This window comes from Xenia sp. Carnegie-2017, unplaced genomic scaffold, assembly GCF_021976095.1.
Source record: "Xenia sp. Carnegie-2017 unplaced genomic scaffold, XeniaSp_v1 HiC_scaffold_21, whole genome shotgun sequence".
Classification (NCBI taxonomy): Eukaryota; Metazoa; Cnidaria; class Anthozoa; order Malacalcyonacea; family Xeniidae; genus Xenia; species Xenia sp. Carnegie-2017.
This window is the reverse complement of record NW_025813484.1, coordinates 2310914-2334424: the sequence shown is the minus strand read 5'-3', so window position 1 is coordinate 2334424 and position 23511 is coordinate 2310914. Positions and strand designations below refer to the sequence as shown.

Genomic DNA, 23511 nt, shown 5'->3' with positions numbered 1-23511 from the left:
ATATTGAAAGTATAAATTCGATTCAAAATGTTAATCGTCATCATCAAAGTTCTTGGTTCGTTCTTTACATTAACAAGTGAATTATTTTAAGTATTGGAAGATTAAGTGCAAAGAGTTCCTACACTTACAAATTCTATGTCATTTCATAAACCATTAAAAGAATCAGAGTCTCTTTGTTTCACAGCAACGTATGCACAAGACAGCAGGTGATAAGATAAAGTGTAGGCGTCTTGCAGTGTACTCCTGCATGTATTTCATAGGTTGAATGGTAAAAAAGCGCCTCACCCAGTTCACCCACTCAAAAAATATGTGACTTCGACTTCCCGAGATATCACGGGACCAAATGGTATAAAATGAAGTGATTTGTTGCTGAAGAGAGCATCAAGAATACAGAGCATTGAGGAAACGGCTAGCTATAACAGAAAAGCAAAGGTGTCTAAGACCAAGGCATAAAGAATGATGAAGTTTATAGTCGCCTTATTCCTTCTCGTTCAAGTCATTTTTACTGTGATCGATCAAGGAGAAGCTAAACGCGTTGTGAAATCAAAAAGTCGAAAGCCATTTCTACCAAGTTGCCCTTCAACACCTTCAAAATATCTGAAAATCGCTAAAAAAAGTCTGCTTGAAGGAAAAAGAAGAAAGAGATCGGTAGGAAAATTAAAAAGTTTTACCGCTAGAATATAAAAATAGGAACGGATAATTGTACCGCTCTTCTTAGCTACCACAAAAGAATTAACTAGATCACTTATGAATATGCCTTCATACCAGAGGATTAAGTTAAGAATAAAACTATTGTCTCAAATAAAAGTACATAAATCTCCTTGGAATGTACCAAATTGATAGAGAGTCAAACAAAGAAATTGCTTCTTAAGAAAACCGCAAGAATTTATATATATGTTTAAATATTAAAGAAAATTAAATACAGCATAAATCTATCGTATGTATCTAAGTTGTCGTACTGACACTCATTTCAAGTAATGGAATCTAATTGTTGGCGTGCAACAGATATTTTGAACATATTTATGGTCAAAATTCTTACGACTCGAGATGAAAAGTTTAAATGAACGAACATGAAAAAAGTCAGCTGTAGTTTATGCCTGGAGCAAATTACCCAAGCATTTCGTCCAATTATATAGTTCGAAATCTTGTAAGAAAGGAAATTTGCAAGGTTGATGGTTAATCGCTCATTTTCACACCAAGTATGGTTCAACAAATACGCAAAATTGATCCTTATAACCCCACTAACACAAATTTTTATTATGCTATGGCAAAAAATATTGATCAGAGATTGGATTAAAGATAAATTCACAACAGTAATCCTGAAAAAGGATTTCTAAAATTCTAAAAAAAACAATGGTTAAATAGCCAATCAGTATATAGAATTTCTAATCGACAATTGGAAGTAGCCAGTGGCCAGCATCGATAACTGAGGGAGGGTGGGTAATAACAGTGACATGTATATTCTTTTCTAACACACAATTGATTAGGTTTTACTGTAATAATGTGATTTTTTATTTTCTTCCGCAAATAGACACCCGACTTTCCTGTTAACTGTGTAACACTGGCTTTCATGGTGGTAAATGGAGGGCTTACTATCCACGCGGGTATTAAAGAATGCTGCGACAAATGTAATGTTCCAAAGTTTTTGCAGTGTCTCGTTAGCCATGCAAACAACCCCCTCAGACTTTTCATTTGCCGAAGTCGAGCGTATTCTTGTAGCTTCAGATGTCTCCTCCAACCAAGTGCGGTGAGAAGACTAGCGAGAAGAAAATGCACATCAAAAGTATGCACGCGAGGCAAATGTTGTCTGCGACAACAATGTATCAAATTGAAAACCAAATCTCTAGTGAAACGACTTGATTGAAACATTCTTACAACACTAACGAGTTTAGCTACATGCATGCAATGTTAATTACAATAATTGTCAGATATTCAACGTAAACGATAATAAAAACAAAATTTGAATTTCAGTTCTCCTTTTTTTGTTTACGATCATTCAGTTTTTTTGGGTAGCCTGTACGCAGGGCACATATTAAAACATATTTTGAATTCCAACATCCAATTCGCAGAATATTGTACTTTGTAAAAAGTGAATCTTATTGAAATCACTTTTCTCTATATTTTGCTAATGTTACAAGTGTGAACTAAGTGTGAAAATGTTAAAATCAAAAACCATGCATAGTGTTGCATCCACAAATGTTATCATTATACACCTTCGTGAAATAAATATTGATCATTGTGTCAAAATTTATAGTCACAATGGTTGCGACTCGAATACAATTGATAATTGTAAATATTCCTATTAAATTAAAAAACAATACGGTTTGATGTATTGCACTTATATCTTCTGCCTTTCACGATTTCGAGTTGTTTTATCAGGAATTTTATTATTTTAACAAACATTTTCAAGAATGCAGCTGTAGTTACGCCTGGAGGCGAATCAATAATTCAGTTTGTTGTATATTGACTTTCTGAATTATACATTGGAATTGTAGATGGATCATACATGAAATCTGAATTTTGTTAGAAGACGTTAGAAATTCAAATTTACCGTGAGAGAAACTTTGATCATAAAAATGATTGCTTTGTATCATTGTTATTCTGCAAATTGATTCATCAACATGTTAGAAAATTTTAAAAATTTGCAGCATTTGTTTCGACATTTGATTTTCATATTTTTATAAATTCAGAATGCAATGTTTGTTCACTGGAATGCTTGTATGTTTACCATCACACACAGATAGGATATACACTCGTGACGTATGTCCATGTATTGATTGATTGCATAAAATTGTACGTCACGTGCTGTGAAAGAACATTAACTATCCATCTCTACCCATTGGGTACACCCATGCAATAACCCCACCATAAATCCTAAAAGAAATTGGCTGGTACGGGTCAATAAAACGGTCTTATGTTGAATGGAAGAAGCCAATTTCTCCTTGCAGATATATTGATAGATAACATGCTTAGATGAAGTACTTGACATGTTTATGCTGGACCATTGTCGAGTGACAAGCTGCACGTCGCTTGCGCAACTGTATGCCTCGCAAATAAACAACAAATTTAAAACGTGTATTTCATCGTGATCATGACCAGTTTGTTGAGACAGCAAATAACTTTAAATGTATTTTTACTAATTGTGCTTTTACTTGTTTAATTTAACTTTAGTAGGACATAGCGCCTTCAAATAAACACTTTTACAGCACCAAGTTTGACCAGTTGTGGCGTAACATGCCCGGCAAGTTTGTTGATGCTATGTAAAGTTTCTGTTGTTCACTCACTGAGTCACTGTAAAAACAATAAATTTCTAAAGAAATTTATAGTATGACCTAATTTGTAGGTCTTCTTATTGATGTTTGAGCCCCGACAACTAAAGTTCTAATCTACCTATAACGCAGCTCAGAGTCATATAGCTTCTGTTGTATAACAGTGTATCATTCTGTTGAACATGCGTTCTGGATAGCTTTATTTTTCGCTTCAACTGGCTTGTCATTATACTTAGAGCGGATGTAAACACATTGCATTATGTACATAATTATGTAAACATGGCAACATGCTTTGCAAATAGCATTTATAGAGTCAGTTGACAGTTGAAAATCAAACCAAACAGAGTTACAAGCAGCCATGGCACTCGTAAAAAGTTGGCTTTTGATGACTTCGTGTATTTTATTGTTACAATTCAGCTTTGGCAAAAAATTACCGTTGTGCAACAATGGCACGGATTTGTTGCAGCTCAAAAGTATTTTCCAAAGAAGCATTTCAAATTCATTGTATAAAAGAGGAGAGGTAAGAGGGAGTAGAAACAGCGCACATTTCAAATACGCTTAATGTACAACTCTTATAACCTTGATAACCATTGTAAGAATAACCTTAAGAGAAATGCATGCATTGGTATGCAGTGTTGCAATTTTGAATTTCAAATTTTTGAGCTTGTTAAAGAAAATATTCATATGTGATAAAAGCAAACGTGAATGTAGTAAAATATTGCATCCACGTCTAGAGGTTATTCATTAAAGATTTTCTTAACTTTCGTTTCTTGTTCTACTTCGCTTTCATGCATTACATTGGACATTTAATACCATGGGTGAATAAAATTCCAAACATTTATTCATTATTCGTGATGTTTGCATAAAGGCTGTGATCGTGAAGAAGAAACTGAAACGTTTGCGAATGAAGAAGAAGTGCTACAAAAAACAATGTACAACCGAGAATGGAGTGAAGACTTGCTGTCGAATTCCTACATGTATTGAAGTTACAGGTTATAAAGGCAAGATAAAAATAAAGAAAACAGGTAGAAAAAGTCAAGATCGGAAAAGAATCTTCAAATGGAAACGAAGACATGATTTGTATCGATTTGAACCAGCTTCCTCACATAAACGCGCATACATTTTATAATCATTTTAAGTCTTTTTGACAGTGTACCTACGAAATCAAACGATAATGAAAATGTAGTCATACTTGATTTAAAAAGAATATATAAAGCACTATAACTTAGCCTGTCCTGAGTAGTTCAATTTTTCAATCTAGTTTTGACTAATGTATTCATGCACAGCACGCGGTCCACTTTTGTCCATTCAATTCTTTTGTGCTAAGAACGACGCAAGGGACATTTGGCTCAAGTACCATTACGAATGTTTTTCAAGAAGTTCACGGGAGCTTACTGAGCTCATAAAGTTCTTTTTACTTCATGCATAATAAACCAAAGGCTAATTTCCTTATCTGTTATGTGGCAAAATACAAAACACTAATAATCGTTGATGACCTGTTCAAACAGGAATTTTATTCACTAAACTGTATTCATTCCGGCTGTGGGATGTATAAAATAGCATTTCTAAATAAATTTATCAAGGGAGTACGCTTTCATCAAGAGCATATTTTCTAGAAATTCAAACCGAGAAACAGGATATCAATGATCTTATTAGTATTGTACTAAAGCAAGTACTATGCATGGGGATGTACGAAAATCAGTCGTAGCAATTTCAGCACAAACTATGGGAAAGAGTGAGTCTCATCAGAGTCATTAACTTGCACGCAAATAGGAGCCTAAAATATCGTAAATGTAAAACAAAAGAAAAACTATTTGAAAACTTGGATGAATAGAAAATATTAAAATGTTAGATAAAAATAACACTCAATTCTACTTTTTACTTTGAAAGTTGCTGTATAAACATCAATAGCCTGTCCGCATGCATAGAGTGACCCTAACTTCATTTTTATGTACAACTCTGTGTTTGAGTAACCTTGTTTTCAAGTTCGTGATGTTATCTCAATCTTCGAGAGCTCGAATTTAATATTTTCGACATCTCGGTGGTTTTCAATATTAATAGCTATGATCACACAATTTCTCTTGTTTGACGTCAAACGTTTTTTATATGCCTATGAATATGCACAAAACCTCAAATAAGACAACAAAGAAACTTTTGTTCTTTCTAGAAGAACTACAGTCCATCGTTTGCATTCAAAATAACAAAAATAAAACGTTCTACAAGATAACAGAGTTGTTAAAGGCTTTCAAATATTTTGTCTACAAACATTGCTTTTCATTCCACTTTTTACAATCTTACATTTATATTTTTGACGTACATTCTTTTGTTTATATGTAATTTCATTTAAAATAGACAAGCATCCGAACAGGATGTTTTATCATTTCGTATTGCTATTGAAAAATACTTATATCACAAGGAAGTACCACTTACATGGTGTGTTTAGCCCCTATGGTGCTGTGTTGATGTAGCGATTATGATTAACAAAAGCTTCGCAGGTGAATGCAATGCATAAAAACTGATATCGAAGAATGAAAGGGAGCTTTTTATATATTACTAAAAAAAACACTACAACGATCACAACACGTTGATAAGCCACGTCACAAATTGATGCTTAGAAACCACATTTTTCTGGTACATTCTCTCCATCTCCTTCAAAGCAATATTTTCTTACGATTAACGTTCGTCTGGCTAGTTCAGAACAGAAACCGTCGCCCTTATTGCAAAATTAAATAAATTATTTAGATTTAAAAGTTACAGATACAAGTTTCCCATCAAAGACTGCGGTAATTACTACATTATGTCGTCGAACAAGGGTTAATTAGATAAAAATTGGATCTCGAAAAATAAATGCAATATTTCTCGACGTTTTGAGCGTAGGCATTGCATGCAAGGTCTCGCTTTACCCAAGCAAGAGTGCCAATTAAATTCATTATAAAATACGTATTTGTCAAACAGGAATTTGAGAAGCTATTTTCGGCATTGATCATCTCTTTATACAACTCTTGTACAACTGATCAAGGTAGTGTAAAACATGTGATAGTCCAACTTTTTGTTTAAGCTATACTAAAACAGTTCCCAAAGAAAAGATGACATTAACATCTCGATAATAATCCTTTTCTTTGACACGTTTTAAAAATTCAATTGGTTTAATTTTCTATCAAAGGATTGAACATGGCCACGCCATACACTATAAAGTTTTTATCAACAACGAACTCGTCTCATTTCAAACTTTTCGTGTGCCGAACGCTTTTGAAACAAAAAATAATAACAAAGAACCTGTGAACGTGGTCTAATATTTTCTTGAACGGAACACAACAGAGGCTAACCCAACCCAAATAAAACTTCTGTTATGCAAATTTTTTAACAAAATTATCATTCATCTTTTCAGAAAATATATTTCCTTCATCGTTTTCCAGTGACAAAACAAAAATATTTGCAAATAGCTTCCAACCTCATGCAGCCCTTGCAATGAAATGTACGTTTACAAGTTATACGAACCGATTCCCAACATGATTGGAAGGAACATATTGAAAGTATATAAATTCGATTCAAAATGTTAATTGCCATCATTAAAGTTCTTGGTTCGTTCTTTACATTAACAAGTAAATTCTTTTAAGTATTGGAAGATTAAGTGCAAAGAATTGCAACATTTACAAATTCTATATCATTTCATAAACCATTAAAAGTATCAGAGTCTCTTTGTTTCACAGTAACGTATGCACAAGACAGCAGGAGATATGATAAAGTGTAAGCGTCTTGCTGTGTACTTCTGCATGTATTTTATAGGTTGAATGGTAAAAAAGCGCCTCACCCAGTTCATCCACTCAAAAAATATGTGACTTCGACTTCCCGAGATCTCACGGGACCAAATGGTATAAAAATGAAGTGATTTGTTGCTGGTGAGAGCATCAAGAATACAGAGCATTGAGGAAACGGCTAGCTATAACAGAAAAGCAAAGGTATCTAAGACCAAGGCATAAAGAATGATGAAGTTTATAGTCGCCTTATTCCTTCTCGTTCAAGTCATTTTTACTGTGATCGATCAAGGAGAAGCTAAACTCGTTGTGAAACCAAAAAGTCGAAAGACATTTCTACCAAGATGCCCTTCAACACCTTCAAAATATCTGAAAATCGCTAAAAAAAGTCTGCTTGAAGGAAAAAGAAGAAAGAGATCGGTAGGAAAATTAAAAAGTTTTACCGCTAGAATATAAAAATAGGAACGGATAATTGTACCGCTCTTCTTAGCTACCACAAAAGAATTAACTAGATCACTTATGAATATGCCTCCATACCAGAGGATTATGTTAAGAATAAAACTATTGTCTCAAATAAAAAGTACATAAATCTCCTTGGAATGTACCATATCGATAGACAGTCAAACAAAGAAATTGCTTCTTAAGAAAACCCCAATAATTTATATCTATGTTTAAATGTTAAAGAAAATTAAATACAGCATAAATCTGACACTCGTTTCAAGTAATGGAATCTAATTGTTGGCGTGCAACAGATATTTTGAACATATTTATGGTCAAAATTCTTACGACTCGAATTAATAAGTTTAAATGAACGAACATGAAAAAGTCAGCTGTAGTTTATGCTTGGAGCATATCGTCCAATTATATAGTTCGAGTTCTTGTAAGAAAGGAAATTTGCAAGGTTGATGGTTAATCGCTCATTTTCACACCGAGTATGGTTCAACAAATACGCAAAATTGATCCTTATAACCCCACTAACACAAATTTTTACTATGCTATGGCAAAAATATTGGTCAGAGATTGGATTAAAGATAAATTCACAACAGTAATCCTGAAAAAGGATTTCTAAATCTCTCTAAATTTCTAAATTTCTAAATTTCTAAATTTCTAAAGGAGATCCAATACAAATTCTAAAAAAACAATGGTTAAATAGCCAATCAGTAGGAGAATTTCTAATCGACAATTGGAAGTAGTCAGTGGCCAGCATCGATAACTGGGGGAGGGTGGGTAATAACAGTGACATGTATATTCTTTTCTAACACACAATTAATTAGGTTTTATTGTAATAATGTGATTTTTTATTTTCTTCCGCAAATAGACATCCGACTTTCCTGTTAACTGTGTAACACTGGCTTACATGGGGACAAATGGAGGGTTTATTATCCATGCGGGTATTCAAGAATGCTGCGAAAAATGTAATGTTCCAAAGTTTTTGCAGTGTCTCGTTAGCCATGCAGAAAACCCTCTCAGACTTTTCATCTGCCAAAATCGAGCGTATTCTTGTAGCTTCAGATGTCTCCTCCAACCAAGTGCGGCGATGTTCCAAGTGAGAATGCAAGCGAGAATGCAAGCGAGAAGAAAATGCACATCAAAAGTATGCACGCGAGGCAAATGTTGTCTGCAACAACATTGTATCAAGTTGAAAACAAAATCTCTAGTGAAACGACTTGATTGAAACATTCTTACAACACTAACGAGTTTAGCTACATGCATGCAATGTTAATTACAATAATTGTCAGATATTCAACGTAAACGATAATAAAAACAAAATTTGAATTTCAGTTCTCCTTTTTTTGTTTACGATCTTTCAGTTTTTTTGAGTAGCCTGTAAGCAGGGCACATATTAAAACATATTTTGAATTCCAACACCCAATTCGCAGAATATTGTACTTCGTAAAAAGTGAATCTTATTGAAATCACTTTTCTCTATATTTTGCTAATGTTACAAGTGTGAACTAAGTGTTGAAATGTTAAAATCAAAAACCATGCATAGTGTTGCATCCACAAATGTTATCATTATACACCTTCGTGAAATAAATATTGATCATTGTGTCAAAATTTATAGTCACAATGGTTGCGACTCGAATACAATTGATAATTGTAAATATTCCTATTAAATTAAAAAACAATACGGTTTGATGTATTGCACTTATATCTTCTGCCTTTCACGATTTCGAGTTTTTTTATCAGGAATTTTATTATTTTAACAAACATTTTCAAGAATGCAGCTGTAGTTACGCCTGGAGGCAAATCAATAATTCAGTTTGTTGTATATTGACTTTCTGAATTAAACATTGGAATTGTAGATGGATCATACATGAAATCTGAATTATAAATTGAATTCGTAACATACTCCATTTTCACTTTGCTTCACATATGCATGGTAAAAAAACCCCAATTATTTTCTGAAGCTTTGGAAAGCAGATGTCTTGTCAATCCTATTGATTCTTCTTTGATAAACTTATTTAAAGAGATTTATGAGATGATTAAACCTACGGCGGATGCGCAGTATCTTAAGACGCAACCCTCAATTAGTAGCTAGTTGCTCTATACTCTTTAACCATTTACTGGTTGGATTTTTTTTCAATTGAGTTTCATTCCAGTTTGTGATTGTTGACATATGACAACCGTGGACAATAACGGATTTAGATTTTCAAACATTACGCCGCGAAAACCGAAATATTTGAAATGACGTCTTTGATACTGACGGCCGTTTCCAAGGTAAAACTTTTCATTAATCAAATGTATTGAAAACAATAGGCCAGTTTAAAAGGCAATTCATGCAAAAGAAACGTTTGCTGCCTTTTAAAATACCCAAAAATCAATCAACTAATCCATAATGGAAGCGACAAGCCATTGAAATGGCGAAAATCATTTAAAAATAACATCAACTACAATGATAAAATATGTAAACAATGGTGGTATTTATTACCTTGTAAACAATCGCGATCCATTGAGAACGAATTCGTGCGGATATTTCACAATGAACCTGACGCCAAACTGCAGCAAAACTTGGTTTCTATCAAGCCTTTCTTTCATGTTCCATGTAACAAACGATACAGTGATGGCTAAAAAAAGGAGCCAAACATGAGTCTTCTATTTTAATTCCATAAACTTGAAATGAAATGATTTGTAAGACTTATATTTGTAAATAAAATGATTTGGAATTAAAACAAGATAATTTCATCAAGCCATGCATGAAGGAACGCTTTGAAGCGTGTAACAACAGCGTTCGTAAAAGTCGTTTGATGAACACGAACTTATTTTAACACAAGAACTGAAAATAAAAACATAAGCATCCTTCTTTTGATCAATACGAAGTGTTTTTTACTTTCGTTCCTTCGCTTTGCTAATGTTGTAAGGGTGAATTAGGTTTATAGCAACACCTTGGATCTTTTTCTATAAGACATCAAGCGTAAAATATATGCTTGAAATTTTTGTATTATATACAGGTCAGAACAAGGTACGTGGCATTGTGAGCGGACTAAGCAGTTCTCATCAGCTCCCATAAAAATTTAGCTTGCTCCAGGCAAAATTTGGTAAAGACAGAAGGTTACAATACATCAAGAAAGATGAAGGAAATGCTTGTTTTTTTGATAAGTGTGTTATTCTTTAACGCCATGGCTGAAAAAATTGACCTACAAGATGGAATGAGAAAAGCATTACATTGGCGACCAACCGAATCCAAACGACAGAACATTCTCAAGGTCCGACCAACAAGACGATTGAACTGGCAGCCCAATGAACTTGAAAGAAATGACTTTATCAAGGCACGCCCTACAAGACGATTGAACTGGAAGCCCAATGAACTTGAAAGAAATGACTTTATCAAGGCACGACCTACAAGACGATTGAACTGGCAGCCCAATGAACTTGAAAGAAATGAATTTATCAAGGCACGACCTACAAGACGATTGAACTGGCAGCCCAATGAACTTGAAAGAAATGAATTTATCAAGGCACGACCTACAAGACGATTGAACTGGCAGCCCAATGAACTTGAAAGAAATGACTTTATCAAGGCACGACCTACAAGACGATTGAACTGGCAGCCCAATGAACTTGAAAGAAATGACTTTATCAAGGCACGACCTACAAGACGATTGAACTGGCAGCCCAATGAGCTTGAAAGAAATGACTTTATCAAGGTCCGACCTGCAAGACGATTGAACTGGCAGCACAATGAACTTGAAAGAAATGACTTTATCAAGGCACGACCAACAAGACGATTGAACTGGCAGCCCAATGAGCTTGAAAGAAATGACTTTATCAAAGCACGACCTACAAGACGATTGAACTGGCAGCCCAATGAACTTCAAAGAAATGACTTTATCGAGGTACGACTGGCAAGACAAACAAGATGATTGAATTGGCAGTTTACTCAAAAACGTTTTAGTGTTATGTGTTTCTTTGAAGATCTTAAGTTGTTAAAGACTTGGGCAGCAAACGCCCTTCACTACATTGTCAGTGTAATTTTTCATCAGTATAGAGCAAGTCTAAACCTCAAAACAAGTATATAACATTTGTTGAATGTTGATCAATCATACTTAATCTTAGGCTTGTTTTCAACTCATTCATTTATACTTTCTCAAAACGACTGATATTATTTCGAATGAAATTGCCAATAGAACATGCACTTTCCAAAATGATCACATTGAAATACGCATAGAATGAAATCGGGGACTCGTCACCAGTTCGTTTTGTTGCTGCTCATATATATTACTGTTATTTAAAGGAAACAAAGTTAAACACTTCCACACAAAAACGATGTACCTATGGTGCTTGTCTTGCTTGTGGATCCTTAACAACCCACTGTTGTGACGACAGATTTCCCACGCAGAAAACGCAATCTTATATAATTTTTCATTGACTCAGAAAACCATGACTTTGAAAACGACGATTCATTCCAAAAACGATAAATTATGTCCTGACTAAGCGTTTTCACACGCTAAAAATAAGATTTGTTATCAATGCATGCTTGCAAGTAACTTCAGTACATATCTAACAACCGTCTTTATTGTAACAATTGTGTTGTTATTGGTTCTAGTTATGGCCTAACATGTTCTATTTTTACTTTTGAAGTAAATTTTATAATGAAGGTTAGCCAAGGTATATTTTCACAATCAATTATCCTCGACGACAGTGATGTATGTGTTTTACATACCACTAATTCACGCGCGCTTCGGGGATTTTGAAATAAGATATACTTGCATCATAAATTAATGATCTAAAGGTCTTTTTTTTACTACATCAAAATGAAAGAATAACTATATGCCGACTGTAATGACTTTTTTTATTTTTGCGTTCTTGGGGAGTTAAACGCACCTAACAACCACATTTCGTACACTTCTACCATACTCAATTTTCAATCAATAGAAATTCCACTAAACCACTGACTGAACCAAAAGTTATCACCCAGAAAAAGGGGTTCCCCCGAAAGCAATACACAAACAAAGTATTTTAATAATCTAGGGAAATCCCCATACTTATTGTATATAACCTACAACATCTTACACAAAGCACAGTTCGCATCATTTCATACGAAACTGCAAGATAAAGAAGAAATAAAACTCTCAATATCATTTTTAGCGAAGGTAAGTGAGTACCAGATTTGGATTTTCAAAATTCAATAAGAATTCGTGTAAACTTGTAAAAACTTGTAAAGAGATTGCAGACATTAAGAAGCACAGTAAAGGAAAAAAGTGCAGAATCATACTTGTCCTAAATTGTCTTAACGACATAGCTACAATCATGCAGCGACATACATTCGCGAGTTGAAAAAACTTATTTGCTCTATTATAGTTTTCTTTTCTTGCATTTTATGAAAAAAGAATACTTTTCTAGCGTGCCTGTTAGGGAATGCTTCGCAATAAGCATATGCTGACATAGCATCCAAAAATTTCTCGAGTCAGCAATAAGCTGCCAATTAAAGCGTTGAAGCAACAGCCCACATTTTAAAACAGATGCCAAACACTTATGTAAGTCACATGTATATTAATCAGCAATTTTAATAATAACAACTAAACAATAAAACTGCGATAACAATCTATTGAAAAACACAACACTCTTTGTGCTATTCGGCTCAGTCGCTAGTACTGTTAATGCATCAAACTTCCTAATCTTTTCAAACTTGAATTTTGAGACCCCAATTGACGAGTTTCGTCTTTTCTCAAAGCGTAGCAAGATGTCAAATATACTAATGACGCAACACAACCGAGTAAAGAATATCACAGGAACTCGCGCGTGCGCACCGAGAGAGGTGAGTACATGGAAACGTTACTGGATGAAGGAGACAGGTCGAGACTGGCCGAAACGATGCCGAATAAGTGGATGTGGAGAGCCCGCAATCGGAGGGGGTCATGTCCACGTCTATGGTCATTACGACAATGTTTATATTATACCAATGTGTAACTCGTGCAATAACTCCATTAAGACCTCGTGGATGAATGTGAACACACGAACAGAGGCCGCTCATGTTGAAAGGAACGATACCAGAGGACCTGAAGGTCCTTGTTACTGTTCAGCTTATTATTAATAATGTAATCAAAATATCTCAATTTCTTGTTTGGTTCAATTTCAGTTCAATGATATAACTTAAAGCAAATAATTTACCAGAAACGAATGTACGTATTTGAGGGAATTGACGGATAAAAAATAATTTATGATGTAAATTCATTACTTCTTAAACCATTTTCCGTAGTACATTTTAGTAAATATTTCAAATAGAAATATTTTGAAATGTATTGAGGAGTACATTTTGCATGACTCTATGTGAATCGATCACAGCTGGTCAACACAGAATAAATGTAAAAGAAAAACGAGGCGTATTCTTTGTTACTTTTCGTTTTAAACCGTAACAAGAGAACGGACCAAATGCTTATTTCAGATACTCAACGAACGCACGTGACCGTCACCAGCCATCATTATTATTCTTAATGCATCTTTCAGTGAATCAAAGATGCCAAAAGTGTGGAAAATGGCAAATGTTTCGCCTTTGTTAAAAACACGCATTATCAATGATTTCAACAAAGGCCTTGGGCCAATGTCTTCAACATCTACTTTATCAAAAATTTCTGAATCGTGTATAATAGAACATGAACTGAAGCCGAAGTTGTTGAAGACCATTGTCCCACAACATATTGGCTTTAATCCTTCCTCTTGTACAACGTTTGCTATTATTTCAATGTTACATCATTGGCTCGCAGCAACAGATGGAACTGGTTCAAGCGTAAGGATTGCACTCTTGGATTATAAAAAGGCTTTAGATCTGATCGATCATAACTTATTGCATTTTTAAGCCTACTGTTTTAAACTGGATTACCGTGGAGGTGCGAAACGTGTGATGTTGAAATTTGACTGTTTTTCAAAATTTAATATGGTTCCAGCAGGTATTCCTCAAGGTACCAAACTTAGTCCTAGACTATTTCTGTCAATGATTAATGATTTGTCTGTAGCTGGTGCACCTTCATGCTTATGGAAATTTGCTGACGATAGTACAGTTTATGAAATTATTCGAAAAAAATGCAACCAGCGATATACAAGAGCAGATGGATCAAATATGTACTTGGACAAACGAGAACATGCTTCAATTGAATTCATCAAAATGTATGGAGCTTCGGGTGGATTTTAATAAACAGCAACGTATACACGATGTCGTTGTAATAAATGATCAAGCTGTTGAAGTTGTTCAGTCAGTTGATATACTTGGCATAACTTGAAACATCTTTTATTTATTTGAGAAAATATCAATAATGCGAAACAGACAACTTTAAAACAAACGTTTTAATTTTCTTCTAAAATGTATTCATGATTGATTTGCAAATTCTATTTGATTCATTGATTGATTTTATTGGTTGAGCTAAACCACTGAATAATCCAACATATTTCCCAGAAGAAGGGGGGCTCCCCCGTTTAAATACTCAGGGAAATCCCCATATTCATTATATATAACTTAGGCTTAGTTCAAACGGCGAACTTCTCATGTGCCGAACTTAATACAACGCATTAAGTACATGACAAGCACGACGTATGAACAATTAAGTTCGGCGGTTTTAATTTTGATCGACTCAAGGATATAGCTCGGCTGGGCTTGCCGTGCCTAATGTATTAAGTTCGACACGGCACGTTGTCAATTCAAACGGCGACCTTCTCATGTGCCGAACTTAAAAAAGCGACGTGAAAGGAGTAGCGTTATCACCCTATTCGTGCGTACATATCCTACTCAATCCATGATCTAAACCCGAGTAAACTGGCGCGAATTTTATGGCGCTCATTTGTAAACAACATGGCTTCTTCATCGAGACAAAGCCAATCGATTGTTGACTGTAATTTTTGCCAAAAAGAAACGAAATACAAGTGTATAACTTGCAATAGTCCAGTTTGTAACCGTTGTAGTTTGTTTCAAGACGATGAGGAAACTATAGTTTGGGAGGCTGGAGTATCTGTTGGATATTGCCCAAATTGTGAAGGGAATTCTACCACCGATAGGCATCCAGTCGAATCACCGGAGATGGAAAATCATTGCACTCCGTATAATTCAAATACTTTTTACGCTGAAAGCCGAGAAACTTCAACACCCTCTCCGTTGATTGGAAGAAAAAAGTTAGACCTAAATAATTATTGTTAAAGCCCCAATGAATATTACGATTTTCTTTTATTCAATATACCGTATTCGTACTAATATTTTGACCAATATTTTATTTGTAGTGGCTCAACTGATGACGAATCTGAAGTTAATGATAATGACAAAGGTTCAAAAAAGAAAGCTGGCAGGAAAGCCTTGTGGACCGAGAACGTTCTAAATGATTTTATCGATATTGTTGCTAACAGTGATTACTACAAGAAAAAATTAATTTTCACGAATACAAAAAACCAAAAGAATGGTAATATATACGAAAATATTTTGACAGAGCTTAAAGCAAGGTGCCATGAAAGAAAAGAAAACATAGACTTTACTGTGTCTCAAATGCGTAATAAATTTAAGAAATGCATTGGAGAATGCAAACATGCTGCAATGACCATCAAAACTGCTAGTGGCATAAAACGTTTCCAAGAAGGCAAAGGCTATGGTATATGGTTCAAGCAGTTGTTTCAGCTTGTTCAATCCAGAGACTCTTGCAGACCTGAGATGGCATTAGAACCTTCATTTTCAAGTGATATCAGTAGCTCTAGCTCCAGTGCAGGGTGCGAATTAGTTGAGAAAAAACGATGTGCAAATTTTTTGTTGAGTCCTTGTCCAATGGGAGTTTCGTATTCGTTAAGTATTCTTCAACATATTTCTCATTCAACGTTTCTTTCAAATTTAGCTTAACTGCCATCTTATGTTGATCAGAATTCATACGATTTACCACTGTGTTTTTCTTTACAACAGCTGATCCTGTTATGAATGTGCGATAGAAATTTTTTGCGCTTGTTATTCTGTCCTCTTTGTTTGTACAAACTTTACAGCGCAGTGAATTCACCACTTGGCCATCATCCTCGTATTCAAGCCAGTCGGCATTCATTTAATGTTTCTATCCATTTTTTTACTGTGTTAATTTTGCTAGTACAACCTTTCGACGAAGAAGCCATCATGGCAAGAAAAACAAAAGCGAGAAGAGAAACATGCACCTACTTTTGTCTTCTGATTATCTAATATGTTTTATTGATGTTTACTTATAACAAAAAATATTTTTGTCTTTTTGCAAACAATACGTAAAAGCAAAAAGTACGATTAATCAAGGTTGCCAGTTTGATTTTTTTTTCTAACGTTTCGCTCCCAAAAATCTTTTTGGCTTATTTTTCAAATTTGAAAATTTTAAAGGTTTTTTTAGGAATCAGAAAGAAAATGTCTCCTGATTTTATTGAAAACACTCAAAATAGCTATGATGCCAAAAAAAGAAATGATGTACAAACTACAAAACAACGCAATGCAAAAATTAATATTTATATATGTATTACATCCGTATATGGTCAGAAGAACCATGTATGTCGATCAGTTTGTCGACTGTTGACAGACTTTCCAGTCTCAAAGTGACGACGTTTCTGAATTTGATGACATTGTGTCAACATTGCCAATTACATGGCCTAAGATTTTAAAAACTTTTTTCAATATATGTGATAGTAATTAATGAAAAACTTTTTTTGCACATCGTTTGAAAAAGTGATGTGCAATTATTTTCATTTTAGCCAAAACGATGTGCAAATTGCACATTGCACACCGTTAATTCGCACCCTGCTCCAGTGGTAATCCTTCTCTGATTGACCTTGAAGAAGAGGAAGAAATTAGACAGTTGGAAGAAGGTGAAGATAGTGTGAAAAAATCATTTGTTCCCATGAAGAGAAGAAAATTGTCAACAAAAGACAATGTTGGTGAAGCTATAGCTCTTTTAAAGACTATGGTGGACAATGATCCATCCATGGAGCTGCTACGTTTCATGCAAGATGAAGCTGAAGTAGCAAGAAAGCATGAAATTGAAATGACCAAGTATTTTCTTAAATGTCTAACTTCATCAAATGGTGCACATTCCTGGTCACCACATCAATATAACTCACCATTTCCACCACAACCCAATATTCAACCAATGCCAAACTTTCAACCAATACCAAATTTTCAACAAGAACCAAATATCCACTCATCAGCTAATCTTCAGCAGTATCAATTACCAACCCAAAGTCATTCAGCAGGCACTCCAAACTTTAGCAATAGTCATTCAGACTATGATCTCAAACAATACCAATCTTTATAGAAATTAGGTATGTGAATAAAAATAACATATTATGGCATTTATTATGCCCTGAAGCACTTGCAATGTTTAATTAGTTCTTATAATTCAGTTGTGTTGTTGATAAAGACATTTCAAGTAATAAAGATATTTTTTACTAATTGCTACACAAACTTTATGTTGTTATACTATCAAAATGTTCAAATCAAATGTTATTTGTGCACAATAAAGAATTATATAATCACATTAGTTAAGATTGAGAATTAGAAAGTACCAAAAAATTAATTTTTTATGAATGTGTTGTTCAATATATGAAAATGAACTTTTTTTCAAAAGTCAAAAAAATTAAACAACTTCTCCAGTCTCCTTCTCCAACCAAAGTTTTTCCATCAAAGCATTTCTTATATCAGCTGCTTCTTTGAAAGTATCCCTGACTTTGGGACATGCTCTCATTTGTAGCAATTCTCTTACTGAATGTCTATCTTGCATTTCACTTTTGCCAGGGTCTTGTGAAAGATCCAACTTTTTTGAGATAGTATCTTTCTTCATTAAGCAAATGTTATGGAGGACCAGGCAAGCCAAGACAGTCATTCTGACACTTTTTCTATTACTTTCACATTTTCTGTACAGCACACGCCACCTACCTTTAAGCTGTCCAAAAGCTCCCTCTGTCACCATTCGTGCACGGCTTAGTAATTAAAATACCTTTTCCTTTCAGAAAGGACAGCATCTGTATAAGGCTTCATAAGCCATTTGGTAAATGGAAAAGCAGAGTCAGCAACTATAAGTGGCTGGACTGTTTGCTGACCAATTACTTTCCCAATTGCTGGCAAATAGTTTCCTTCCTGAATACTAGCCCACAGCTGTGTGGATTGAAAAATTATAGAGTCGTGTGAGTTACCCGGGTAGCCACAGCTTCCCCAAAGAAATCTTTCGTGGGAGTCAACCAATGTCATAAGAACAATAGAGTAAAAGTTTTTAAAGTTGTGATACTCTTTGTTTGCTTCCTGACCACCTGGTGGGCACTTTATAGAAATGTGGCAACCATCAAGGGCTGCCCAACAACAAGGGAACTGCCAAAAGTGTTCCATATCAATCATTGAATCTTTGAAATCTTGCTCAGACTGTGGCATTAACTGTTTGACAAATTCGTCCCAGAGATGTTCAACGATGGCTTTGCAAACTTCATCAGTTATAGAACATACGGTGGAAACACCAAGCCCAGTCAATTCTGCAATTGTATAATAATATGTTCCTCTTCCAAGGCGATACAAGCAAACAGCTAGTCGAACCTCTGGAGGAACGGGCTCTTCAACTATGTTTTTCTTTTCGAGTACGTGTCTTAGGCGAGCAAGAATAAACAGAAACGTTTCCCGAGATATTCTAAATGTTTTCTTGAATCTCACTGCAGAATAGTTAACCCAAACAAGATTCCACCATCCTTTATTTCTAGCAAGTCTCCGACATGATCGAGGCGTTATTGATGTTGAACGCGGGTTTTGCGAGAATAAACACAGAATCAGGGTGATCGCAGCTCAGATTGCCATGATTCTTCTATTAATCAATAACTGAATAAAAGAATCAAGCATTCTCCTTCGATTTTTGGCACGCTCTAGCATATGTCGCATAAAAATGATCTGTCTGTGCTATTTTTGTTTTCGCCATATTGAAAATCCCACTGTTTATTTGAGCATGCGCGTTGTATAAACGCTGACGTAAAGGAACGAAAGGTCATATGAAAGAATACACCACTTTGGCGGTTTTATTTGAATAAAACACTTGCTCGCTAAGTTCGACTGAATTAAAATCGACGTTTGAATCAAATTCCTATTTTGCCGTGCTCTGCCTCGCCGTTTGAACCTCGCCGTTTGATGATATATAAACGTAAGTGAACATCAGATTGGAATTTTCAAAAATTCATAGGAGTTCAACGAGATTACAGACATTAAGACGCAGCCCAGAGGGAAGAATTACTGCATGAAACTTGTCCTAAATCGTCTTAACAATGATGTACAATCATAGACATAAATTCGTGAGTTGAATGAACCTAAATGCCCTTCTATAGTTATTTTACTTTCCTTATATGAAAAAAGAAAACTTTGCTAGCGCCTATCAGGGAATGCTTTTCGAAAAAAACATGCTGACAAAGCATCCAAAAATTTCTCGAGTCAGCAATAAGCTGCCAGTAATTGCGTTGAACACCCTTCATTTGAGACAGCTGTCCAACAATTAGATTGCATGTTCATTCATTAATAATTTTAACTATAGTAATTAAACAATAAAACTGCTTTACTATTTGTTGAAATACACAAAACCACCTGTGTGCTATTGACTTTTCTCAGAGCCTAGCTAGACGTGGCGCAATCGAAGAAAATGGCGAAATCGACGAAAATGGCGCAATCGAAGAAAATCAATATGAAAGGATTCATAGTGAGGAATATGACAGGAACCAAAGAGTGCTTTTCAAGAGGTTCGAGTTCATGGAAGCAACAATGGATAAAAGACACAGGTCGAAAATGGCCGAAGGATTGCAAAATAAGGGGATGTGCAAAGACCCCAGAAGTAGGGGGTCATGTCGAGGCCTATCACAATTCCAAAAATTCTTACATAATACCAATGTGTAAGTCATGCAATAATGCATATAATACCGGATGGATGCATGTGAACGCAACAACAACGGGTGCTTATACTGATGTGAGCAATACCAGAGGACCTGAAGGTGTTTGTTACTGACGTTAAAAATATGAATATTGTTAATAATATAATTAAAATATCTTATTTTCTTGTTTGGTTTAGTTTTAGTTCAATGATATAGCATAGAGGAAACAATTGCCAGAAATAAATGTACGTATTTGAGGGAGAAATTGATAGATAAAATCTAGTTTGAAAAGTACATACTTCAATTCTAATTATTTCAAATATTTGACAAACATGCATGATTGTCATAAACATAGAAACAATTGATCCAATAAACAGCTTACTGTAGTTCTGTAGATGTGTAATTTAATCTCAAACAAGAGTGTTTTTGACATACTTCTGTTTATAAAATTTGCATTTTCGTGGTTACTCTCACCTTGTGTTCATGTCACCAGAGCCATAATTGTCAGCAAAAGCAAATGTCTCAAAAGGATGAAGGAGTTTGACCAATGGGATTGGAGGTGTATGTTATTAACTAACCATGGCATTTCTAAAATGACATATTATAATGAAGTCAGTAAATTTAGGGGAATTTTCCATTGCACTCAAAATTGGTATGGGAGAAATCGAAAGTCATCCAGTAAGTAATACTTTTATGCATTCTACTGGTATGAAGATGAGTGACAATAAAAATTTTAACATACAGTAATCTTGTCGTAAAGCATCTTGGCATCAGGTTTAAAGGTATTGCATGTGAAATCAAAAACATCCATTGCTGAAATGCATATTATACAAAATGTAACTGTTTATCAAAACACACAGTGACGTAGTATGAGTGGCAGATCTAGGATAGGTTGAAATAAATTATAGAAGCTCATTTTGAATTCAAAATACTTATAAAAAAATGCAGTTGATTAGAAATTTCTAAAGCATATTTGCGGCTAAAATACTAAAAGTGAAGTAATTAAAAACTTTTTATATAATAATATGATGCTTCAGAAATATTTACACCCAATGATTATTTCAAGATTTATGCAAAAATTACTGCTCCTCATCAAGGCAAATTGGGCTATTACGGCGATAAAGTGTCTTTCTGATGTTAGAATATTGTTTAAAATCTGATGTGACAAACATTTATTTTTTCACATAGCCGAAACTGAGCACATCTGAGTCACTTTACAATTATAACAAGTCAAAAGAAATCACACTCTACTAAAACTGTACTCTACTGCCTGTAAAAAATTCTTAATGCATCCATGTGCACGTGGAGGAACTTGTATTGTGCTTATTCCAAGTTTGAAAAAAATTAACTTATTTGAGCAAATATGTAATCATCTAGTCTATACCTTAACTCTGTGATGAGCCTTGTACTTGTCTAAAGTCCTGTAATTTTGAACTGTTACTGAAAGACATCGAATATTATATGGAATCTTATTGATAATTCGGTAGAAAGTTGATGAAATTTCAACCATTTCATTTATGAAAGAATGTTTTATCCGACTCCGTTGAGTCACCTGAATTTTTCAGGTTCATAAGACAATTGCTTAAATTGTCCACCAAAGTGCGATGATCATATCTTCATTTCATTTCAACTATGGTATCTTATCTTCTCGCATGATTCCATCCACCAGCATGTCAAACCTTAAAAATCGGTACGCTTAGCGTACATATGGGGCATAAGATTACAATAATCCTAACCATTTCTATTTCATCGATAAATACGTATCACATTTACATGTTGCATGCGTTTTCCCCCATTTAAAAGTTAAAAATTAGAGTTTACATTTTAGCGAAGCAATGCAGAATACGTGGATGTGGAGAGGCCCCAGTTGGAGGGGGTCATGTCCATGTCTATGGTCATTCCAACAATGTTTATATTATACCAATGTGCAATTTATGCAATAATGCCTATAATACCGCGTGGATGAAAGTAAACACAAGAACAAAGGCTGCTCATGTTGAGAAGAGCAATACCAGAGGACCAGTAGGTCCTTGTTACCGCCGTTAAAAATATGAATATCGTTAATAATATAATTAAAATATCTTAATTTCTTGTTTGGTTTAGTTTTAGTTCAATGATATAGCATAGAGGAAACAATTGCCAGAAATAAATGTACGTATTTGAGGGAGAAATTGATAGATAAAATCTAGTTTGAAAAGTACATACTTCAATTCTAATTATTTCAAATATTTGACAAACGTGCATGATTGTCATAAACATAGAAACAAATGATCCAATAAACAGCTTACTGTAGTTCTGTAGATGTGTAATTTAATCTCAAACAAGAGTGTTTTTGACATACTTCTGTTTATAAAATTTGCATTTTCGTGGTTACCCTCACCTTTGGTTCATGTCACCAGAGCCATAATTGTACCTCGTGTTCATGTCACCAGAGCCACAATTGTACCTTGCGTTCATGTCACCAGAGCCATAATTGTACCTTGCGTTCATGTCACCAGAGCCATAATTGTACCTTGTGTTCATGTCACCAGAGCCATAATTGTACCTTGTGTTCATGTCACCAGAGCCATAATTGTATCTTGTGTTCATGTCACCAGAGCCATAATTGTCAGCAAAAGCAAATGTCTCAAAAGGATGAAGGAGTTTGACCAATGGGATTGGAGGTGTATGTTACATGTTGCATGCGTTTTCCCCCACATAAAAGTTAAAAATTTAGAGTGCAATCTTCGTTGAGAACCCTTCCGGTCATTGAACAATTCTCTCCCAACATCCACGTTGACGTGGTTTCGTCCTTTCTGCCTTGCCATTGCACTTGCTGTTGTTGTTTCTTTTCACATTTAATCTGGACTGATTCAGGTTTTTTCTTTGTTCTTTTATGCTTTATTAACACCAGTGAACGCAGTTGAAAACAATAACACAACGAATTGCGGCTACAACAGTTTTATCTGTTTGAGTCTAAATTCAGGAATTCATCAAACCATCTTCCCTGTTTTTATTTTAAAGCTGACCGCCCAGCTTTATTTGTTCAATGGCATTCATGATTGGCTGATGCTAAATACTATTCCAAACACTCAATACAAAATACATTCAACAAGTGATAATCCTTAAGGAAGTATCGATCTTTTTGGGTGCAAGATAATGAACGCTTAGCATCAGCTATCTGATGGCGAGCCAAAAAACAAAGG

The 23511-nt window shown here is 34.7% G+C and overlaps 4 protein-coding genes and 4 long non-coding RNA genes across 8 annotated transcripts; 6 read left to right on the top strand and 2 right to left on the bottom strand.

Moving 5' to 3' along the window:
- Window positions 1–368: 368 nt before the first annotated feature.
- LOC124444812 lies at window positions 369–1965 on the top strand. Its single transcript, XM_046995468.1, has 2 exons — window positions 369–648; window positions 1532–1965. Exons 1-2 carry the CDS (start codon window positions 457–459, stop codon window positions 1862–1864), a joined length of 525 nt encoding a protein of 174 aa, XP_046851424.1. The 5' UTR covers window positions 369–456; the 3' UTR covers window positions 1865–1965.
- Window positions 1966–3591: 1626 nt separating this feature from the next.
- On the top strand, window positions 3592–4489 carry LOC124444821. The gene is made up of 2 exons (XR_006948037.1): window positions 3592–3789; window positions 4138–4489. It is a non-coding gene; the product is annotated as an uncharacterized LOC124444821 (long non-coding RNA).
- A 2656-nt stretch (window positions 4490–7145) lies between these two features.
- Window positions 7146–8800, top strand: LOC124444809. The gene is made up of 2 exons (XM_046995466.1): window positions 7146–7444; window positions 8343–8800. Exons 1-2 carry the CDS (start codon window positions 7253–7255, stop codon window positions 8697–8699), a joined length of 549 nt encoding a protein of 182 aa, XP_046851422.1. The 5' UTR covers window positions 7146–7252; the 3' UTR covers window positions 8700–8800.
- Window positions 8801–12520: 3720 nt separating this feature from the next.
- On the top strand, window positions 12521–13842 carry LOC124444816. Its single transcript, XR_006948032.1, has 2 exons — window positions 12521–12618; window positions 13200–13842. It is a non-coding gene; the product is annotated as an uncharacterized LOC124444816 (long non-coding RNA).
- Window positions 13843–15017: 1175 nt separating this feature from the next.
- LOC124444804 lies at window positions 15018–17071 on the top strand. Its single transcript, XM_046995458.1, has 2 exons — window positions 15018–15625; window positions 15731–17071. Exons 1-2 carry the CDS (start codon window positions 15309–15311, stop codon window positions 16332–16334), a joined length of 921 nt encoding a protein of 306 aa, XP_046851414.1. The 5' UTR covers window positions 15018–15308; the 3' UTR covers window positions 16335–17071.
- A 712-nt stretch (window positions 17072–17783) lies between these two features.
- LOC124444507 (protein ALP1-like) lies at window positions 17784–19346 on the bottom strand. The gene is given in 3 exon segments (XM_046995133.1): window positions 17784–18419; window positions 18422–19261; window positions 19337–19346. Coding segments are annotated over 3 exon segments (1197 nt in total). The 3' UTR covers window positions 17784–18072.
- Window positions 19347–19470: 124 nt separating this feature from the next.
- On the top strand, window positions 19471–20712 carry LOC124444820. Its single transcript, XR_006948036.1, has 2 exons — window positions 19471–19611; window positions 20070–20712. It is a non-coding gene; the product is annotated as an uncharacterized LOC124444820 (long non-coding RNA).
- Window positions 20709–21880, bottom strand: LOC124444817. The gene is made up of 2 exons (XR_006948033.1): window positions 21711–21880; window positions 20709–20914 (listed from the first exon to the last, which is right to left on the bottom strand). It is a non-coding gene; the product is annotated as an uncharacterized LOC124444817 (long non-coding RNA).
- Between the last annotated feature and the right edge of the window lie 1631 nt (window positions 21881–23511).